We start from the raw sequence: 21,313 nt of genomic DNA on the forward strand, positions 1-21,313 counted from the left end.
GCCACCAGAAGTAGTGTATGCTGTGTGCCCAGAGTCACACGTTCCTGCTTTTGCGCCACACTCTCCTTTGTGCCAGCACATGCCCTTCTGCACCTGGTCAGGAGTCTTGGATGTTGGAGAAATTATTGGGTTAATATTAACCTGGCCACTTAAAAAGAAATGTGTTGGTAATCCAAAAAGGTTCACTGTGGCTAGGTCGTTGTGTCACACACAGACCTTTTGCCGGCAGAACGGACAGACTATTGTGGAGGCAGGACAGAGCAACTGGGAAAGGAAACTGAGGGAAATAGGATTATTTCTTCTTTCACAGCAGTGCTGGCTTGTCCCAAATGTGTGTGAAACCAGAATTTAAGAAAGCCAAAACTGTTGGAGGTAAATATGGTAAATTTCAGCTGCTGTAGCTGCCACCTGGGAAGATGGAGCAGAGAACACAAAAGCCAAGAGCAGCTGGTTGGAGGGCTGGTGGAGGCAGTGCCCAGGGTTTGGACATACTCCCTGGGCACCAAAATGTCTCACTGTGGCTGTGATTATAGCATAAAGTAGAGTGCAAAATGAAGAAAAACAACACGAACTAGATAAAATGGTTTATTTAAAAGATGGCAGAGAATTGCTAAGTCTTTTGTCAGTAAGACTGTAGTTTACAAGTTTGACTTTAATTCCACAAGCCATTTTCACTACCTGCATTTAATACCTAAATTTAAAACTGGCTGGCCATGTGATATTAGCTCTTTGGTATTTTCATAAGCCATTTTCTGTCATCACAACTAGGAAGTCCTTTTTCATGTAAGGAAGAAAAGTGGTACACGTTACTACTGAATGGAAAGAAAATAGTTATTCTATAATCTCTTGAGATATGCAATAAATGATAATTGTCCTTTATGAGCACAAACATTCTCCATTCTCTCATCATTGTTAACAGTATTCATTTACAACACCTAGAAAATAATTTACCTAGATAACATAAATAAGACAAGATGGCTTCACCTTCCATGATTTTAATGCTATAATATTCAATACTGATTATATAAAAAATTTCTTGAAAATGTCTGTCTCACTCAGCAAACCAATATACCAAATGAAGCTTCAAATGAGCTAAATTGAATTTGTGTTATCCTGGCCCAGTTATCATGGAGAGACTTTTCTGGCAGTAGGGTGAATTTTCTGTCTGCCAGGCAGATGAAAGAATTCAGAATATCCCTAAAGTGAAACTAATACTTTCACACACTTTAAATATGCATACCAAAATATTATCAGTTAAAGTCTCTGTTTTTCTCAAGCTCGGTTTGGGAATGCTTCAAAGCCATCATTATCTCTAGAATTAAATGTATAATTCATCCCAGGCCTATCCCTTTAGAATCAGTATTGTATTTTATTCCCCGCGAACACTTAATGAAGTTGGTAATTGTTTCAATAGACACAAAAACTGGTGGGGCAGTAAATGAGAACAGATTATTGTTTTAGAATTACATCCAATTTCATGGTTACTGTGCAACTAAAGGCATTTTCATACAGCCAAATACAAAGTAAAATGAGGGGATATCAAAATTGAGATTAAACTTACTATATCAACAATGCAGACAATATTGTCTTAGGTTAAAAAATTAATTGTTAAAGATAGTTAATAACATGAACTCATAGAACTGCACCATGGCAAAAAGGATCATGCAATCCTAAAGTGCACCTAACCAAGGCACAGTAAGGAAGTACAGAATTTTGCCACTCTATATAACTTTGGTAACTGATAAAATACTGAATTAAATCAACATGTTAAAGAAAATATTGAGGAAATATGAAGAAGTTTGAGAGGTCCACAAAACCCTACCAGCAAGAAGATAAATGTTGTGTCATAAAAATTGAGAGGCTAAATTTTTCTGGTTGTGAAGAAGAATATTGAAAAGTTACTTGATTGATACACTATGACTAGATCTATTTTTCACCTATAGAAAAGGTTTTCTGGCACCTAGAAGCTCATGGATTTTCAGCTTTGCTCAGCACAGCCAGTACTTGGATTCTGATGTTAAGCAAGTGCAACCTTCAAACACAGCCTTCTCTGAATGCAGAGAAACACTGCAACAATCATCTAGAGGATTTCTGCTGGAGGGCCATTGTTTTAAAAATATTATTTAATGTAGTTTCTAGGTGAGAACTTGTATGAGTAAATTATGGGGTCGCTTCTGAGTTTGCAGTCTAGTCTCGTAACTCATCCCCTGTCATGTATTAAGCTTTGAGAACAGGAAAACTTGCACTGCCCTGAACCTACCATAACACTTGGACATTTGCATTAGAGTAATGACTGTACTTACATCATGCTTCAGAGCTTCAGCAAGTCACTGTCAGGGATCAAGAGGGATTATTTTTTCTTAATGCACAATTGACTAGAAGCATGTTGGGGGGGGGAGGGGGGGTGGTTTCCTTCCTTTTAAGCATGATTGGATACAGATGAAGATGTGATAGCATGGATTAGTCTTTTGACATAAAAAGGAAATCCATTTGGGGAGAGGGGGACTGGCTTATTGTTGGAGGCTCAGAATCTTACCTATTTACAGTTTAGGGGGAAGGAAGGAATTTCTGCCTCAGTCTGGTAGGGTATATCATAGGTTTCCTGTTCCAGGCATCATCTCTGGCTCTCTCTGGCTCTTCTCTGCATTCCACCTAGACTGCTGCTCATATTCCCTGTCTTCGAGACCAATGTTGTGTTTAATCTGTATGAGAACAAATACAGCAAAGTGAAAGGGGGTTTTATCCCTATTGAGTATATCTTCAGTCACCCTGAAAAAAACTCCAAACCATGAAGGCTCGTTACACATCCATCATAGGTATAACATTTTAGCTTATTCTGCTCTTGTCCTGCTGTCTCCCCACTCCCTCCCTCCCTTCCTTCCTTCCTTCCTTCCTTCCTTCCTTCCTTCCTTCCTTCCTTCCTTCCTTCCTTCCTTCCTTCCTTCCTTCCTTCCTTCCTTCCTTCCTTCCTTCCTTCCTTCCTTTTACTGTACTTCTTAAGAATTCAGCATTTAACTCAGATTAGGAATTAGTCTGAGATGTAGATGATATTTTACTTTGCCAGTCCAAGCACATACAACATGAACTGCTCAGTCACACAGCAAGTAACAGAACAAATAGAGTTTACTCCTCTGGTGATTTAATCAGTGATGTGTTACACTACTGGAAAGAAAACTGGTGTTAGGATTTTCTTTTTTGGTTGGTTGGTTAGGGTTTTTTGTTGTTTTGTAAGCAAAGTTTTGGATCAAGTCCAGGCAATTGTAACATACTGATTTTATCCTAACCAATTGGCGCAAGTATTTCAGAATCTGGAGAGTGAGAAACTATTTCTTCCAGAACATTCATTCTCACAGACCTTTCACTGTAACAAGTAATATTTTTATTCTATCTTTTTAAAAAGAATAACTGAAACTTAGATTATACTATAACTAAATGTTAAAAGATTTTTAACACAAAAGCTGATTGTGCACAAATGGCATATGTATGATACCACTCCACTTTTTTAATCTCCATTTTTACCTTAAAAGATAAGAATTATGCTATACTGTGCCTGGTCCTTTGTTGCAAGAAAAAGTTTTGCTAAACTTCTCTTCAACTCTTCAGGCCTATGCTTTGTTTGCAGTTCTCAACATTTTTGGTGACTAGGCCAGTTTCACATTGCATCAGTTCACCCACTTCCAAGAAAATGTTTCCAAAGACTGTGTGTACTTCTGAAAACATGAAGACTGAGGCACCACTGTTTTCTTTAATAACTGATGAAAATAAAATGTTAGTGATTAGAATCTATGTGGTTTTACTTGATTTGGACACATCCCACAGAATATTAAAAAAAAAAAACAACCAACTAAAAGATCATCCATTACCAGTGGGTAATTTCCTGGACACCAAAATGCAAAACGTCCAAGAAAATTTTGCAGCTCCTCACAATTCTCTGTGAGTGGAACTGTGCACAGCAACAGATGTTTCCACTGCCACAGAATTCACTAAAAACTGCCAGGGAATTTGGCCCAGATGTGCTATAGAATTACAGTGACCCTGGTAATAGTGAAACTTTAAGAAGCAAACACCAGATGTCCAGTAAAATGGTTAAAAATGAGATCCAAAGCTTGCTTTTTTTTTTTTTTTTTTTTTTTTTTTTTTTTTTTTTTTTTTTTTACCACATCATCACAAACAAATACACAGCGAATAAGCTGAAAATCTAAAGTACCACTTTATTATTTGTCAACTCTAAGATGATTCTATGTGCTTGACTGGCTGTGATACTGTGACACTTGAATATAATGTCTCATAGGAGACCTGCATTCCCAGCAGCTTAAATAACTTTGAAAAATGAATTAATTAGACAGGTATATACATTAAACTTAATACAAGGTTGTATTTTTCTCCTTAGCTCCTTTCTCTACTCATTTTGCTTGAAAAGTGATGTGGCTGTGTGTGTGCTGTGCTGCTGCCTTACGACAGCTTGCCTGCAGCCAGGATAAATGAACTGCTGCTAGTGCCAGCTAATGTAGTTCTGCTTTAGCTCAAATGGTAGCAGGCTCGAGCTGCAGTACCAGGGCTCCATGCACTGCCTCATTCTGTCTGTATGCAGGGTAAATGTACTTCTCCTACAAAGTGCAAGTATTTATTACATTATGAGGCACTGCTTTGTGGTTTCTAAGGGGTCCATGTAGGGCAGCCCCTGGAGACAGTGGAAAGCATTGCATTTCTCTTTCCACTCTATGGATTATTTATGAGTTTTTATATCACCAAGTGTAAGTTTTAGACATTCATTATCAGAACATATTTCAGCCATTTTTAAGTGTCTCTAAACAAAAAAAAAAATTCTGTTACAAACCCTGAATCAAAATGAATTCATGGAAAGGCTGGTTGTGTTTGTTAGTGGTATAGATCTGTACAGGACAAAAGACATATATTATATTCATAAGTTAGATTCACTGTTTTTGCTTAAACTCTGAATATAGTACTATCCTGCTCTGTTCTGTCTCTGGAAAACAAATGGTAACAAGATTTTTAACTTGGAACTGGGGTTATAGCCCTCATAGATAAAAAAGCAGAAAAATATAAAGCAAGAACCACAAGTACAAAAAGGCCTTGGATGCTTAGAGAAAAAATTAAGGAATGCATAGTCTTCGAAAGCAAAGAGGTGCTTTTGATGTGCTCCAAAGGCTCTTAAAATGTCTTTGCAAAAGATTTGATATAAATGCTATTAACATAAAGAGGGCTACTCTGACTTCAATAAAAGGTGAATCACTGGAGAACTGTCCTTAGCTCTGTTAGTCACTATCACATGAGAAAGGGTAAAAATTTGTTTACTAAAATGTATGTTCTTCCCTGGAGGAAAAGCTCATCATAAACCAACCAATGCATCATGACAGAATAAAAGTTATGATAAACTACAGCTTTCAGAAATACTCCCGCTTGTCAGTTTATGAGTTCTCCAATTTTTTATCTATGCAGCTTTTTAGATGATCTTCAGCTGGCCTCAGGTGATACCTTGTCTGAATTTTTGTAACCCAAAAGCAGTACTCAAGGCTGTTGACAATACTGCTGAGTTTTGCAGGGGTTTTTGCTGTGTTACCAGTTTTACATAGTTTCAGTACAAAATAATAAACTGTGTAGTTCTTCTTGAACTATAGACACACATTTTATTAAAAGCTCACTGGCACTCATGAACTTTTACATCATTTTCACCTTATAGCAAAACAGAACCCATAAAAGAACCTACTGTGTACTATCAATGCTGATCAAGTTGGATACTTTTTTTTTTTTGGAGCATTGCCTCTGGATGCCCAGCCATCCAAACGACTTTATCATGTGTTCCTTCAAGACCTGCTACAATTACAGCCCGAATCCTTGCGTTTGGAACTCTGTGCCCGCTCTCATTTTGCAAAATTTGTAACAGTTTTTCTTGTAGCACAGACTTTCTTGTCTTCCACAACTGTTTGCAAGGAAGCAGAAACATAGATGTGTTGCTATGTCCTTGCTGGCTGAACTGTCCATAGGTAAGGTTTGCACATATCTCTACATCAACTCTGTGGAATACCAGGCAATCAGTGAGTCGTGTCTAGTGCTGTTTATATCAACTTTGTAATGCTCTCTGATGATGATGAAGAGGGAAGCAGTATGGCTGCAAATTGCAGTGACACTCAGATGTGAGATCATGGCAAACAATGCTGCTGTAGAGGTGTAATTGTAATCTCTGGCTAATCTGTCTGAATTCTAGATCTAGCACACAGCTGGTTACCAAGCAAGCGTCACGGCATGTTTGTGAGTTACAAAGGAAGAAAGATTCTCTTCTGGAAACTCAGAGAAAATTAGAGATCTAGAAGAAAAAGCAAATTTGGTCCAAAATTACTTTCTTTTTGACATGCTGGTGGTTATAAAGGTACTTTTATTTTAAGTCATAAAATGCAGAAAGTTTTGATACAAAAAAATCATGCTGCATACTGTAAAATAGCACATGCTGTACAAAACGATTTGTTCATCTTTTCAAAGTAAAATACCTTTTACGCTTTTAAAAGTAACTTAGGAGGGAGGGTTCATTTGTTTTGTTTATTCAATGCCCAAGTGGCAAAATTTCTTTTCTGCAGAAGAATTCAAGTTGTGAAGAGTGCTGGATCAGAAGAGTATATTGAGAAAAAGAAAACATTTCAAAAGAGATGTTCAGGTTAAACCTGCTGAGGCAGGTCTGCTGCTCAAAGAACACATTGCGAACTTTTTTAAAAAATAAATAATCCGGTACAAACTGCCACATCACGAAGAAACAGACTCCATTACTTTTTAAGGAAAATTCTGTCAGGTTTCTTTACAGATGTCTATGCAGATGAGGACACTGTTGGCAAGTAAGACAAGACTGCGTAAAACAAGAGTAGACCACTGAACAATAAAAAGCAATAATAATAACAATTAGGATAATTGACAATTAAAATATTTAAGACAACAACTTCTACACTATTCTTTGTACATCTGCCTTACGTGTTGATTTGGTCTCAAAAATTATTTACATAACTATGCATCACAATCCTGTAGCAGGATTTTCATCATAAAGGTATATCCCTGATTCAAATCCTTGAAAAATCTGTTTCTAATAGTTTAACAGTCAAAATTTGTTTGGAATACTTTGGTAAATCATCCTAATTTCTCAGTCATTTAACCTTACCTTCCTGGTCTTTTTGTCTTAGAGAAACTCAGAGTCAAGGTTAGTCACCTTACAAACTAATCACATGACATCGTAGTGCTTTATGTTGTACATTGCTTAAGAAGGACAAGTAAAATGTCATCATAGTGTGGGACTATCATAGGACTGAAGGTAGAATCTGTTTGAAAACATTGCTGCACATTGACTGGAAAGGGACCTTTCATGTCCCTTTCAATGCATTTTTGCATTGTGATTTAAAAAAGAGGAATTACTTTGTATTAACTGTTAACTCTTTTTGTTGTTAGATGAGAGTAGTACTGAGGAAAATGTACTTTTAGGACATTTTAGGTGCATGAGAAGTAGGAGGTATCCTTTTGGGCATTGCTTCTGCATCCATGACTGTCAGTGTGTAATGTAGATCTTCAGATGACAGAGTTTTCTTAAGCAGTGTAACCTGGGCTGGGATGAGCTGTCTGGAACAAGGGGCTGGAGCTGGGTTTCATACCTGTGCCCACACTGTATCACACTGCATGATGGCCCTGCAAAGGGGAAGGAAAATATCTGTGACACTGCCTCTGTACCTAGGGACAGTAGCTGTAGCTGTAGGAAAATTGTGCTTCCCAAGGAACTATTTTCTTTCTCCCAAGTACTTAAAACTATAAGAGCATCCATATTTGACGACAAACACAGATATTTGTCTGTCTTTAGGCAAGTAGTTGCCATTCATACAAGCTTCTTCACACATCTGTGTAGTAACGCCTTTTGCCCCCATGGTATGTCTAGATGCCACAACTGTCTGCCAGGTGGAAATTCAAGTGCCAGTATGTGTATATGTTCATGGTGCTGTTCACTGCCTGAATAGTGCTACAAATTCTGCATACTTTGATCTCAGTGCATACAGCACTTTTGCTGTCTAATGGTGCAACTGTGAACAGTATTGTTCTTACAAAATCAGGGATCTTTCCTTATTTTCCTGCTACAGTTAAGGGAAAGGGAGTAAGAGAACCACCCCAAAGGTCATGATGTTAAAAGATGAAACCAAATTGTTTACTTCATGTTTGTATATATTTAATGATGCCCTATTCTTTTTAATGCTAAAAAAATAGTTGTGAGCTTGTTTGAAAATTGGGAAAATTTTAGTTTGTTAAATATACAATATAAAACCACTACTGGCCTAGTTGTTTTACTTTAGACTTTGGGAGATGGATGTTTATGAATTCAAATAATTGCAGACAAAATTTTGCACCTGCAGTTATGGTTGCCTGCAGTTCAGTTCAGTTTAAGTATCTACATCACTGATTGCATCTGTAAGTTAAAAACATCTAAGTAACCTAAATTACAAGCACAAATAATTGCAGGTGCAAAACTCATACAAACACAAAATGATCTTTGAATGTTGGTCTTCAGAATCTCATTGTGAGTTATTCACTGTATCGTGAACCTAGATTCCTCTGGGAGAGTCACTAATCTGTATAATGACACTGAAAGCCTCTTGAATCTCATATTTAACTAGCAGATGGGAAAGAATACATGGAGTCATATAACTCCCTAAGGATTATGCATGTGGATATTGAAGAATATAACTTATTCCAATGAAGGCTAACATTAACTTGCAATCAAAAATTTCCTTCCTGAGCCACATTTTTTCTGATGGAATTAAAACAACTTAATGTTGTATTTTTATGAAGTCACAACCAATTTAAGTAGAACACATTCCCAGGGCAAGCACAGATATTTTGCTCATCTCATGACTTTCCATTTAATGAATCACAGCATCATTTTAACACAGAGAAATGCTGTCAGTCTTTTCCAGAAAATACATCTAATTATCCTCTCTGTGACTTTTATTTTTTATTGTCAGATAAAGACTTCTGAGCACATCTCCCAAAACATCTATTTTTTCCCCTCTGATATCAAAACTAAAAATCATTCTCTTGCATTCTTTAGCTTCAATAGACATAGGTGTGGAGCTACTTTAAAACAGCGACTGCTTCCTGTCGTACCAGTTACAGCAGTACTGTTGGCAAAAAGGGAAAATAACCCATAAATTCTCTTCTAGTGTTTGAACAACTAAAACTCATTCTGAACAAATGAAACATTCTGCCAATCCTGACAATTCAAAATGCAACGAAGAATTTTTCTGTTTCAGAAGCTCTAGGCAAAGCTGTTTTGGCATGTCTGTAGCTTGTTCCTCTTGCAAACAAAGGGGCAGCTAGAGGGAAAGTCTTTGGGGGAAGAAATGCTGTCAGTTGTAAGAAATGAGACATGTAGAGCAATTCTACAGCCCAGCTAGTGATTACTTGCAGGTAATTTTGTAAGAGCCTAAACCAGCTGCCAGTGATAATAACGCTGCCATTTGCACTGATTTCAACAGGAAATACATCAAACAGACCAGCTTAAGGCTTCTCAGGAGCACGGGCCAAACTGGTGCATCGTTCACTGGTGCTGGGGCCAGACCAGAAGGAAAGTGCTCGGGAGGCAGAGGCAGCAGTGGTGGGAGCCCTGCAGAGCCAGCGCTTTGCCGGGCTGGCAGCAGGGGAGCAGCAGAGGTGCTGCAGCTGGCAAGGTCCTGCCTCACTGCCTGCCAGCTCCCACCATGCTCCCAGGCAGGCCCATCACTCCCTGGAAGCAGTGTCAGCCCAGCTTCTCAGGCCCTCGGCACTTGCTGAGCAAGAGGCAGAGGTGTGAGCCTATTTACATTTTTAAAAATAAAACTGTAATTTAGTTCACATTGATCTATTAGACAAGAAGTACACAGTAACGATATGTCACTTAAATAAATAATTTCTAATCGTCCTTGGGGACAAAAATCCAGAACAAGGTGTCCTTTTTCCACCATGGGAAACCGTTGAGGCTATGTTGTGTGTTACAATGCAGGCTTACACCTTCACCTTCCTAGATTGTGTTTTCTTGATTTCTTGGGTATAGCAAAACACAGAAAGCATTTGAGAAATGTGTAAATAGTACATATAAGTAAAAAAGTATAAAATACCATCATTTGAATAGAAAGAAATTTTAACAAATATTCTTTTTGTAATTCACTTTTTATGGCCACAGACAAAAGCGAGGAAGGAAAAGGTTTCATCTTTCAGTTTCTTGAGGGATTTATATTTAGGTGCATCCTGTAACTCATATAAATTCAGAGTGTAGCTTAGAAGGCCAAAAAATTAGCAAGTGTTTTGACCAGGAGATTGAGATGTGATTAAAGCTCATGGAAGGCTCATTTCTCAGTAAGAATAACAGTCACATGGATGATGGATCATAATAACTTCATAATCTGACCCACATGCAGTAAATACAGTGATGACTGTCATTTTGAATAAGTGAGGGGGATTGAGGCTGATTATTAATCCATTTCTTGGCCAGTATCATTGCTTCTGAGCCAGCTTCTCCAGTGTTAGTACTTTCCTGAAGTATCTTAATAGCTTTCACCGAGAGCCACTTCCTTTTTAAACAGTCACTTTTCATACAGTGTGTTGTCCTAACTTATTTGACAGATTTCTTTCATTAATTGGTCTGCTTCTAGTATTCCTATTGCTGGAGGCTTGGTCTTCTCTTAGCATGCAGTGTAACAATGTTACTACAGGCACAGGGTAACATATAATTCTGTTTTACTTGCTGCAAAAAATATTTATGTTTTTCCTTAATTCCCAGGTGTTGCAATGAAAGCTTCATAAAAAAGAAGTGAAATATACTACAAAAATGAGGAGCTAATATTTAGTGCCAGTGTCTAAAATTGCAGATATCTGTATAGCAGACACAGAATAAATAAAGAAATACAGTTGCATAATAGAAATTCAGAAGCCAGCTTAGCTAACTGTGTCATTGATAGGTTTATATGGGGTTCCTGTAGAGATGTATATTTAACATTTGCAGTAGGATAATATAAATAACCCACTTCACAAGAAAAAAAAAAAAGCTTTTTGGAGAGCAACAGTGTCCAAGCCTGATTTTCTATGAATGTGTTCAACCTTTAATATCTTCTCGAGTATGCCAAACTCTGTGCCAGTTGTCCCAGAATGACACTCAGCCTTCCCTGTAGCATACCACCTCAGCTGGGCAAATGGTTGTAAATATTGGCATTGAGGGTGGACTACGTGTGTGAACTGTAGTGGCTTGCAGCTCTCAAAATAAATGACTAGATATAAGTCTTTCCTTCTCAGCGGTATGTACTAATTTGTGCCTGCCTTCACTAAGCACTTGCTTGTTTTTTTTGAAACTTCTAGGAATTTAAAATCTTTTAAATATCCAGCTAGGTCAACACAAAGATCACTTTATACTATAGTTATGTTAAAGTAATATTGCCCAGTGTCAAATCATGACATTTTCTGTTAGTAAGAAATTCACAGCATGCTACATAGCATGAAAGTGAAAGGTGGCTTTTTCCTGATATACATGAAATTTTAAGCAAATTTAATTATATTTAGGTATTTTCTTTGTCTTTTTGAACAACACTCACCTTTTTGCCAATCATATCTTCAAAACTCCTTCCCTTTGTTTAAATAAAACATTTTGTAAAATCTGAAAGCTGTGCATTTGTTTCATGTAACTGATGTGGTCATGAAAGCCAGGTCTTTTATTTATACTTTGGATAGTGCAGAGGTAATGAAAGCAGAATTGGACCTAAGAGGTTTTTTGTTTCAATTATAAAACAATGTGGGTAAATGCCTTGGGTTTGACAGCAACAAAAGAAAGGGAATATTGTGCTTATGCCTTCAATCAGCTTTATTAGATCCTTAAAGGGAAAATTATGTGAAAGGCAGAGGAAGAAAACAACAAGCTAAGCAAGATCACAATTTAGTATAATTCGAAGAAAAAAACTGATTTAGGTTGGTCGTGTTGCCAGGGTGAATGACTCAAGGCTTCCAAACAAGAAATGGAAACCAGAAGGATAGGGAAAGCCTGCAAGAACAAATTGAGAAGATGTGATTGACTGTAATGTTTCAAAATCAACTGCTGTAAAGATGAGTTTGGGCTCTTGCCCAGAATACAATTGAATGGTGATGTTCATTTAGACCCTTAATGCTGAAACAAAATAAGTTGTAGCTGTGTTTCTGTTAGAAATTTATTTGTTCTTTCCAGTGTCTCTAGCTAGGGATATGATGTCATCTCCTCTTTCTTCTATCAGACCCTGCAGTGATTGCTCTTGCTGCTGTTTCATAATTTTTCTGAACATCAGTTTTTTAAAGGAAGGCTTGAGTCCAGGTGATAATATCTCTCAAATGTGAAATGTCATCACTATTCATTGGATGACTCTGAAAAATTTTGTACTCTGTGAGCAAATAAGCTAACTCAATTGGCCAAGCAAAACAGAAGTATAAGATCGTTGTGTATGTACTTTTTGACTGGCAAAGCCAGTCAAGTTTTTGTTACTATCATGCTAGGTTTTTTTAATGAAATAAATAGTTCATTCTGCAAAGATTGAAGCAACTATCTTTAATGGGTACAATTCATAAAACGCTATTTGTAAAAGTTGGGGGCAGCTGCTTTCCTCCACCTCAGGCACAGAAGGTTTTAAAAGCAAATACACTTTATGCAAAAAATTAGTCAGTTGACAATAGGCAGTGATAGGATGGGATTGTCTTCTACTTCCTCCTTTCATTTATTCCTTTCATCTCACTCGCTGTGCTTACTAACCTTTTTTCTGTTTCTATTTCAAATCAGGAAGGGGAAAAAAAACCCTAAACCACAGCTCATAATTAAATACTGAGCTAGTTCTTACCATGTTTACTGAATTACATATTGCATATATGGATGTATATCCTCAAAGTTTCATGTGTTTTTAGATTTCTAAACTTAATGTGTTCCATAGGAATAACCTTAACTCCTTCTTGTCTGTTTTCCATGAAGAGATTTGCTTCCACAGAGGAAGGAGGAATAAAGCAGTGAAACCGACTTACAGATCCCTTCACATTTTAGGGATTCATAGAGCCATGAATACAGTTGCTTGGCTCTGCAGATTCTCCTGGTTCACAGTAGAGGTTCCTCTGGCAGAAAATCTTCAGTGTCAGCCTCACAATAAGCAGATCAGTCAGTCATTCTGGGCTTCCCAGTACAAGAGAGACATGGACATAACACAAAGAGTTCAGTGAGTTCAGTTAAGGACCACTAAAATGATTAGAGGACTGGAGCATCTTTCATATGAGAAAAGACTGAGAGAGACAGACTTGTCTGGAGGAGAGAATGCTTAGAGAAGAATCTGATCAATATGCACGAGTACCTAAAGGAAGGGTGCAAAGAGGATGAAGCCAAGCTCTTCTCAGTGGTTCTCAGTGACAGGACCAGAGGCAATGGACACAAAGTAAAGCCCAAGGGGGTCCATATGAGCATCAGGAAACACTTTTTTGCTGTGAGGGTAACTGACCATTGGCACAGGCTGCTCAGAGAAGTTGTGAGATCTCCTCCCTTAAAGGGTTCTTTGAAGATACTTAGAAACTGTCTGGATGTGGTCCTGGACAACTGGCTCTAGGTGGCCCTTCCTGAGCAAAGGGTTGGGTCAGATGATCTTGAGAGGTCCCTTTCATCTTCAACCTTTCTGTGATTCAGAAGCAATGAATAATTGCTTTTCATATTTTCAGTTCCCATTTCCTTAGAACTTTCAAATAATCCACTGCTAGTCTAATGGTGACCTGAATCACTGCTATGTCGACATTGACTTGTGGTGTAATGCTGGATTGGTCTTTAGAGGCTACTACCTGCCTTACAAGATTGCTAAGATGACAAATGTATTGCTCAAATTCCTACTATATCCTTCCTCTCCACATTCTCTCTGAAAAGTTTTCTCTCAGATCCTGAGAGACTGTGGAAATGTTACAAAGTTTATATATCCAACAGCTGCATGCATTTTGAGTATAGAAAAAGATAACCTGGAAAAGGAACCTGTTGTACTGTGTAAGGCTGGGCAATGCTGCTGCATGTTTTTAAAACCGATTTGTTGCTTTACATTGCATATTTGTCTGCTTATGCATCTCTTACTAATGAAAAAATCCAGACGAAGACTGACTCACTTTCTGTAGAGAGAGCTACACCAGTGAGTAAAGCAGTGGAGGACACTAATTTTCCAATTCCAATCATGTGGAGTAGTAGAAATTGCAAGCAGGACGCCTGTTTGTAGATATGCTTGCAGGGGTTTAGACTGAGCTGAAAGGAAGTAAGTGTTTACAGGGATCTGTGTTCTTGTAGCTGATCCTACTTGGATCTCACTTTCAGTTTGAACTCCTATTAAAATGTATGAATAACCTTCTTGAAGTTATTTGATATTTCAATTACTTGCTGAATCAGCAATATGGTCTGAATATTTATGAACCGTTAAAGACTAAAGTGGGCCCAGGACTAAGAATAAAGACCAAGACCAGGTTGGATGGGGCTCAGAGTAACCTGGTCTAGTGGAAAATTTCCTGCTTATGGCAGGAAGGTTGGAACTAAATGATTTTTAAGGTCCCTTCCAACCAAACCATTCTATGTTTCTATGATTGTATGATTCTATGGATCTAGTATATTCATATTGTTATATCCATTTCTATAGGTATCTACAGATATAGATATCTATATTAAGATATATAGAAATCTATATCATGGATGTATCTATATTAATAGATACATAATATCCACATCTATATTAATAGATACATAAATATATATTTCTATATTTATGTTTGGAAATTAAGACTTTGGGGAAATTTAAACATCTGATGATGACTGAATTCCTTAATTTCCTGCCTTTCAGTATTTTTTCATGAAAGCATCATTGTATGAAATGCTCAAAGTGTCCTTTTGTCATGGACTGGAGTTCATACATTGCTTTCTTGAGAGTAAGGATAAGCAATATGCCCAACTTGGAGAACCTTACAAGGTCTAAATTATTTTATTTATATTGGAGAAACCAAAGCAGAGAACACCAGAGAAACATTTGAAGAAGGATCGGGGAAATGGTATAACATTTATAGTATTTTAAATTCTCATGGGTAATATGAATTTCATTGTTTTCTTTTTGACATGTAGAGATTAACTATAGGAGAATCTATTGATGTCATATCTCTTACACACACTGCAAAAATATTCCAAATAATAGACTGCTTTAGAAAGGTGAATCATCACATTCCAACATCACCATCTTTCAACATTTTAAAACACATTGGTTCTGGAATGGGGTGATGTGGTTTAGTGGTTTAGGGATAACAGTGATAGTGATGGGTTGATGGCTGGACTGGGTGATCTTGATAATTCTATGATTCTTCTTGGTGATTCCATTAGATCCCTTTCTGAACTCTCACCATGCATTAGTGAGGTTAGTGTGCAGACCTAGCAGATAAGGACTATATCTATTCCTACCCCACATGGGGACTTTGAAAACTGCTTGTCATTTAAAGCATTCCAAAGACCCAGTATCTACACTGAGCTTGCAAGCAGAGTTCAGGCTGTCTGCAAATGCCATGTGTACTGGCATGTAGCAGGCCATGTATATATATATATATATAAATACACACATACAGTGACAAGATACTGCCCAAATGTCTTTTTCCAAGATGAAATATATACTTTCTGTCATGAATCTCTGAATAGCTAACTTGAGAACTTGAGTTAAAACTAAGTTGCTAAAAACCAAAGAACTTCATATATTTTGAGTCATGTTTAAAACTAAACCTTAAAATATGTTTGACCTAGCATCTGAAGATGAGCAAGCAGTGTTTTTGTATGCAACTGGCTGAAGTCACATTTTTTTCCAAATCTGTATTTTGTGATTTTGTGACTTCAATTTTTAATATAAACATTGCTGTGCTAAGCAAATTAAAACAATGAAAAAAACCTTCCTTTTCACTGTCAAAAATGTTCCTGACCTTTTAAATACAATTTCTTGTATTTCAGAAAATAATTGATGAAATTTTTATATATTCATTGCTGATTTCTTTGTATCATTTCACCAGCACATGATATAATTGGTAGCACATAAGCTGTTTAGCAAGTAGCAGAGAGTATCATTATTTGTCTGTATGCCTGGAAATGCTGAAAGGTTAGTTGCTTTACTCAAAAGCAAAAATAGAATTGGCGGTATGGTATTTATATGTTGTTTAGTCATACAAATTTTTTTTCTTTCTTCTATAGATTACTTGGCTTCTACAAAGGAATACTTCCTCCTGTCTTGGCTGAGACACCCAAAAGGGCGGTGAAGGTAAAAACCCCATGCTTCCTCCCTCTAAAAATATAAGTAGGGACAGTGGCAGCTGTAAAACATTTTATTTTACCCCCACTGACTGAGATTAGAATCTTAAAGTTATTTGGTATATTAATCCTCTGATTTTTACTAGGAGGAGCGTTTCCTGTTGATAGCACAATAAAAACTGTCCTTGATTAAGAAGTGTAGGATAAGGCTCATAAATGTTAAGCTAATTTTGATCTGTGCATCAAATGTTGCTGAAAAAAAAATGCAAATATTTGATATCGTCAGTATTCATAAAATAGTTTAAGATATATTTTAGCTTTGTAGTTGCCTCTGGTTTATGTAATTTGTTTTACTGAAAATACCTAGCAACTTGCAAAACAACTAACAGCTTAATAAATTAACTCAAGAAGCCATTAAAGAAGCCACTAATAAGTACTCATTTAGTAGGTTTGAAGTGCTGCTCAGAGTTTTCTTGTGCTCCAAAGAGCACTCTGCTCCGTACTCCAACTTTTTAAGAGATTGAAGATCATAAAGGATACAAGTTCTAATTGTGCAAACATTTTACTCCAGCTCTATTACAATTATAGATGCTAGCCTATATCAAAGTGTATTTTCTGTCAAATACTGATCTGATTTTCTTTTATTATGGTTTATTTTGATTTGTAGAATAAGATTTTAATAACATTCCTAAGCGAAATATTTCAATACATCAATTTTTTCAGTTGAGTCATTCAATCTTTTTAATTAAAACCTAATTATTAAGCACATCATCCTAAAGTTCTATCAAAATCTATCAAAGCAGTCATTGTGTTAAGAGCAAATGTTTCTTAGTCTTTTATTTCAGAACTTTGAAGTTTCCATAGTTGCTCCAAATGTGTCTAAAAGCAGTTATTATACAGAATGTCTTGATTTTCCTTTCTTTCTTTTTGTTGTTTCTTTCTAAAAAGGCTGCATATGATTCTGGTCCTTAGTCTGCAATTAATCATTCACATTCCAATTCCTTTACAGAGGAATAATATTTGTATAAAGTGGCAGGATGTGACCTTGTAACAGAATCCTAAAGGAGTTCTGGTAATGCCATCTTCTTGTTTGCACTGGCATTTTAGATGCAAGTGACATATGTCACTTATCTCAGAATTATTTAATAAAACCGGGAAAAATAAAATCCTATTTAATGGCAAAGTGACAGTGAAGAATGGATGATATTTGGAAGATTCCTAATAACTAATTTTCTTCATATTGTGATATTTCCTCTCTCTCTCCATTTAATTTTATTTGAAACAGGACGAAGTAAATCTGACTGCTCTTTGGATTCCAGCATGTATTTAGTTAAAATACTAACTGAAGTTTGATTTCTCCTACCAATTTGAGTAATTCATAAACTTCAAATCACTTTCCTTTACTCAAATAGATTAAATTGGCTTAAACCCCATGATATTTAATATAATTATAGAATCGTAAAAAGATGTTAAGTTGGGAGGGATCTCTGATCAAAGCAGCGCTGACTTCATGGTTAGATCAGGTTGTTGCCTTGTCTTGTTGAGTTCTGAAATCTTAAAGGATGGAGACTGCAGCCTCTCTGCGTTCCTCCTCCAGTCCTTAACTGTTTTACTGTGAAGAATTTTGCCTTATATCCAGTCCAAATGCTCCTGTTGCAACCTCTGTGTGTTGCCTTTCACTCTTCCGTTGTCGGCCTCTGACAAAGTCTGACTCTCTTCTGTATAAAGTTTGAATGGTGGAAGACAGAACTTAAATCACCTTAGCATTCTTGTCTCCAGGCTAAACAGACTCAGTTCTCTCAAACTCTTGTACATCATAAGCTCACATCTTGTATGTAAATCACAGCTCCTTTAATGTCTTACTTTTCCTCTTTTCGTGGGATGCTTTCTACCTAGTTCTTGGACATTTATGTGAGAGCTGAGTTTTCTGCAAGCATGAGAATCAAGCTTAAATGTTAAACATGTGAGGGTTTTATTAAATAGTGGAATTCTTTTATTATTTAGACTATTCCTTTAAATTTACTGCTGTTCCAAGGACATCAGGATGATTTGAAGTTGAGACATCAGCTGTATTCTACGTTAGAAGAATTCAGTGACAGAACAGGGCTGAACAACAATGTCCTTGTAAGAACCTGTACAATGAAACAATTCAATGTGACATGTCATATGCCAGCATGACTTTTAACATCTGAAGTGGAATTTGCACCCATGCTTTGACCTGCAGAGAATCCAGCCTATCCCAAATTTCCAGTAACCTTACTTGGCTATGACCCCAAAGGAAAAGTCATGGCTTCCTTTGGCCCACTCTCCAACCTTTATTCTTCTAATAGTTTTCCTCATCTAAAAAAGCCTTAAGCTGTCCCTACTCCACTGCTTAAATGACTTGTGAGATTTAGAGGAAGACTACATTCAGGCCAATGATCTGAGATTTGAAAAAGCACAAAAGGAAAAGAGTTATTTTCTAGGTTCCAGCAGGTTTTTTTGTTTGTAATGAACCTTTTTGAAAACTTCTAGTTACAGTGTCATAAAAGTGTGTAGAGAATAGACAGGAAATTTTGTACTAAGAAGAAATGTGCTTGTGCTACTGGAACATTGTATTTATCTGATGTGTAGTTTTGCAATCAAAAATAAAGCTATTAAAATGAAGTTATTTAGCCTCAGTTTTTCAGTTAAGTGTTGAAGATACAGCTTCATTTTTAGTCAACTATGTTCTCAAGTCTGTATTGCTATTTCTTTTTTTTCCCTCTCTTTTTATTTCCCTTCTAAAAAGAAAGCTGGTATTTCTGGAAGATGAAAAGTCAAAGTTTATAACTTTCTGTTAGATTGAACTTGGAGGAAAGAAATGATGATGCCAATACAATGGTTAACAGATGAACTTTTGGGGCAAATTTATATTGCTCATGTGTTCCCAGACATCTTGTTTCAAGCATATATTTTTATCTTAGAGTTATTGAGACATCTGGTAAGTACTTTGGCTATTTTCTGTGTAACTTCAATTAAAGTGTATATTTGCCAGATGGACAATATTGGTTATTATATACACAAAAGCATGTTTTAAATACGTTTATTCTGAGAAATATTTTTTGCACAAAGCTATTAACTTAATACAACTGTAGAGGAAAGGACAAATTATACTGTGTTTTTAAAAACATTTTGGGTGGATATACATTATATAAACTCATATGATACAATATGAAATCTTTCTTTTGCAAAGTTGTATGTGTACTAGCCACTCTAGTACACCCAGCAACATTTATATTAAATTTTATTGCTGTCGATTTTTTTCTTTTTAAAATTGTTTAAAGCACAGTTACTATTAAGTAGTTATTTTATTTATGACTCTAGGAAGCTATTGATTTTTAGGGTAACATTTTAAACACAGAAAAAATTGCTAAGTAATGTAATTCTGCCTTTATTACAACTGTTTTACAGATCTGTAACACTATGGAAAACATTAAGGAATACCAGAAATTCCATTAAAGGTTAAGAGGGTAACAATGACTAGAAAGATGCTGGAGAGAGAATAAAGCAAATTTTATCACAATAAGAAATGAATTTAGTTCAGTGAAGCAGCTTACCCTCCCACTTTGTCAGACTTTTACCTCTATTATACCTTCAGTTGTCCAAAAAGATAGAGCTAGTGTTTAAGTAACACTTCCATTTTTTTTGGTTCTTGTCAAGGCCAATGCAAAAGTTTTAAACATATTTTCAAGATGCTTGCAAAGTTAATGTTCATTCTGTACACTCTTTGGAGGGTAGTTAAAATCTGGGCCCGAGTTCTAAGACCTTTTCTGCAAAATTATATAATAATCCCAACTAAGGATGTAAAAAAATACCCATCCAGTGACCAGAGTAACAGCCGATCAGTTTTCAGAATTTAACAACCCAATTTTGCATTATGTATACATATTCCCTCTTGCTTTAAAACAGTGGCATTATTAACACATTAACACCCAATTCTCTGATGGTTTGGTATGATTCCAGTGACTTTTCATTTGAAGCAGGTCTTGACTGAAAAATTTTATTGACTTTTCCATAGGACAAGGTTCTAAACAAGTTCAAATGAAAATGTGGTGCTTATTACTTATGTTCCTGTACCCGTGGTTTGTGGAATAGCTGCTTTGTTCTGATAGGTCTGTAGCACTGAACCATGAGGGACAGAGCTTGTCTTCTTTGGCTGAGACTCAGCACAGGCCACACAGTCTTTCTGTCTTGTTTTAAAAACTCTATTCCCTTATGTTTCTCATGATTCCCATGTCTCCGTTGGCCGCATTGCTCATTGCCTTCCTCTTATGGTGAAAGACTTTGATTGTCTCATGCGTGGGCAGATGCTGTGTGGAGGGATGGTAGCCTCCTCTGTGATCACAAAATTCACAGACTTTCCAAGGATCCCACCTGAACTGATCAAACGTTACCGGTCACCATTGGAAAGCAGACAGAAAAGTTAAAAGTTCTGACTATTTACTTTTGCTAGACTGGGATGTGACAGCTCTTGTACTAGGAGATATGAACCTGCACTGATGCAGTCTTAGTGGAACTGTGACAGATTTTGGTTCTTCATTCCCATCATACCAGACTTGCTATATAAAAGCCACTTTATTTTGTATGCAAAGATATGGATATTTCTTAGACAATTACAGGACTCGCAAATAGTGAGCTGTGATTAGGGGCCTTGTGTTGTTCCATGTGTGAAAATTATGTGGAATAACACCTCAAATATTTTTTGGTTTTACGCAGAATTCAGATACCTACTCTTTTTAGCCCACAGGTTCTGCCATCCTCATGCTAGAAGATCATTTTCACTGCCCTCAGATGTGTCTTGTGCGATAGCAACTGGTCTACTTTTTCAGTGGCTTCAGCAACATTTGCAGAATATGAATTAAGACACTATGGGGTTTGTTCTATATTCTCCTTCATAAACTTATCAAACTCTCCCCTAAAAGTCATGAAGATTTTTCCCCCATCATTCTTTTGTCTTCTATTAATTTTAATGCAGAAGATGTTCTGGGATAA

The 21,313-nt window shown here is 36.6% G+C and overlaps 1 protein-coding gene across 3 annotated transcripts in view; it reads left to right on the plus strand.

Annotated features, from left to right (window-relative positions):
• Nucleotides 1-21,313, plus strand: part of SLC25A21 (solute carrier family 25 member 21) — a 233,069-nt gene that overhangs the window by 185,015 nt on the left and 26,741 nt on the right. For all 3 annotated transcript variants that reach the window (XM_083863535.1, XM_083863537.1, XM_083863536.1), the window contains exon 4: nt 16,244-16,310. In XM_083863535.1, the coding sequence (XP_083719661.1) occupies nt 16,244-16,310 (67 nt within the window). The remainder of the gene's footprint in view (nt 1-16,243; nt 16,311-21,313) is intronic.

Source organism: Zosterops lateralis, assembly GCF_965231275.1.
Source record: "Zosterops lateralis genome assembly, chromosome: 6".
Lineage (NCBI taxonomy): Eukaryota > Metazoa > Chordata > Aves > Passeriformes > Zosteropidae > Zosterops > Zosterops lateralis.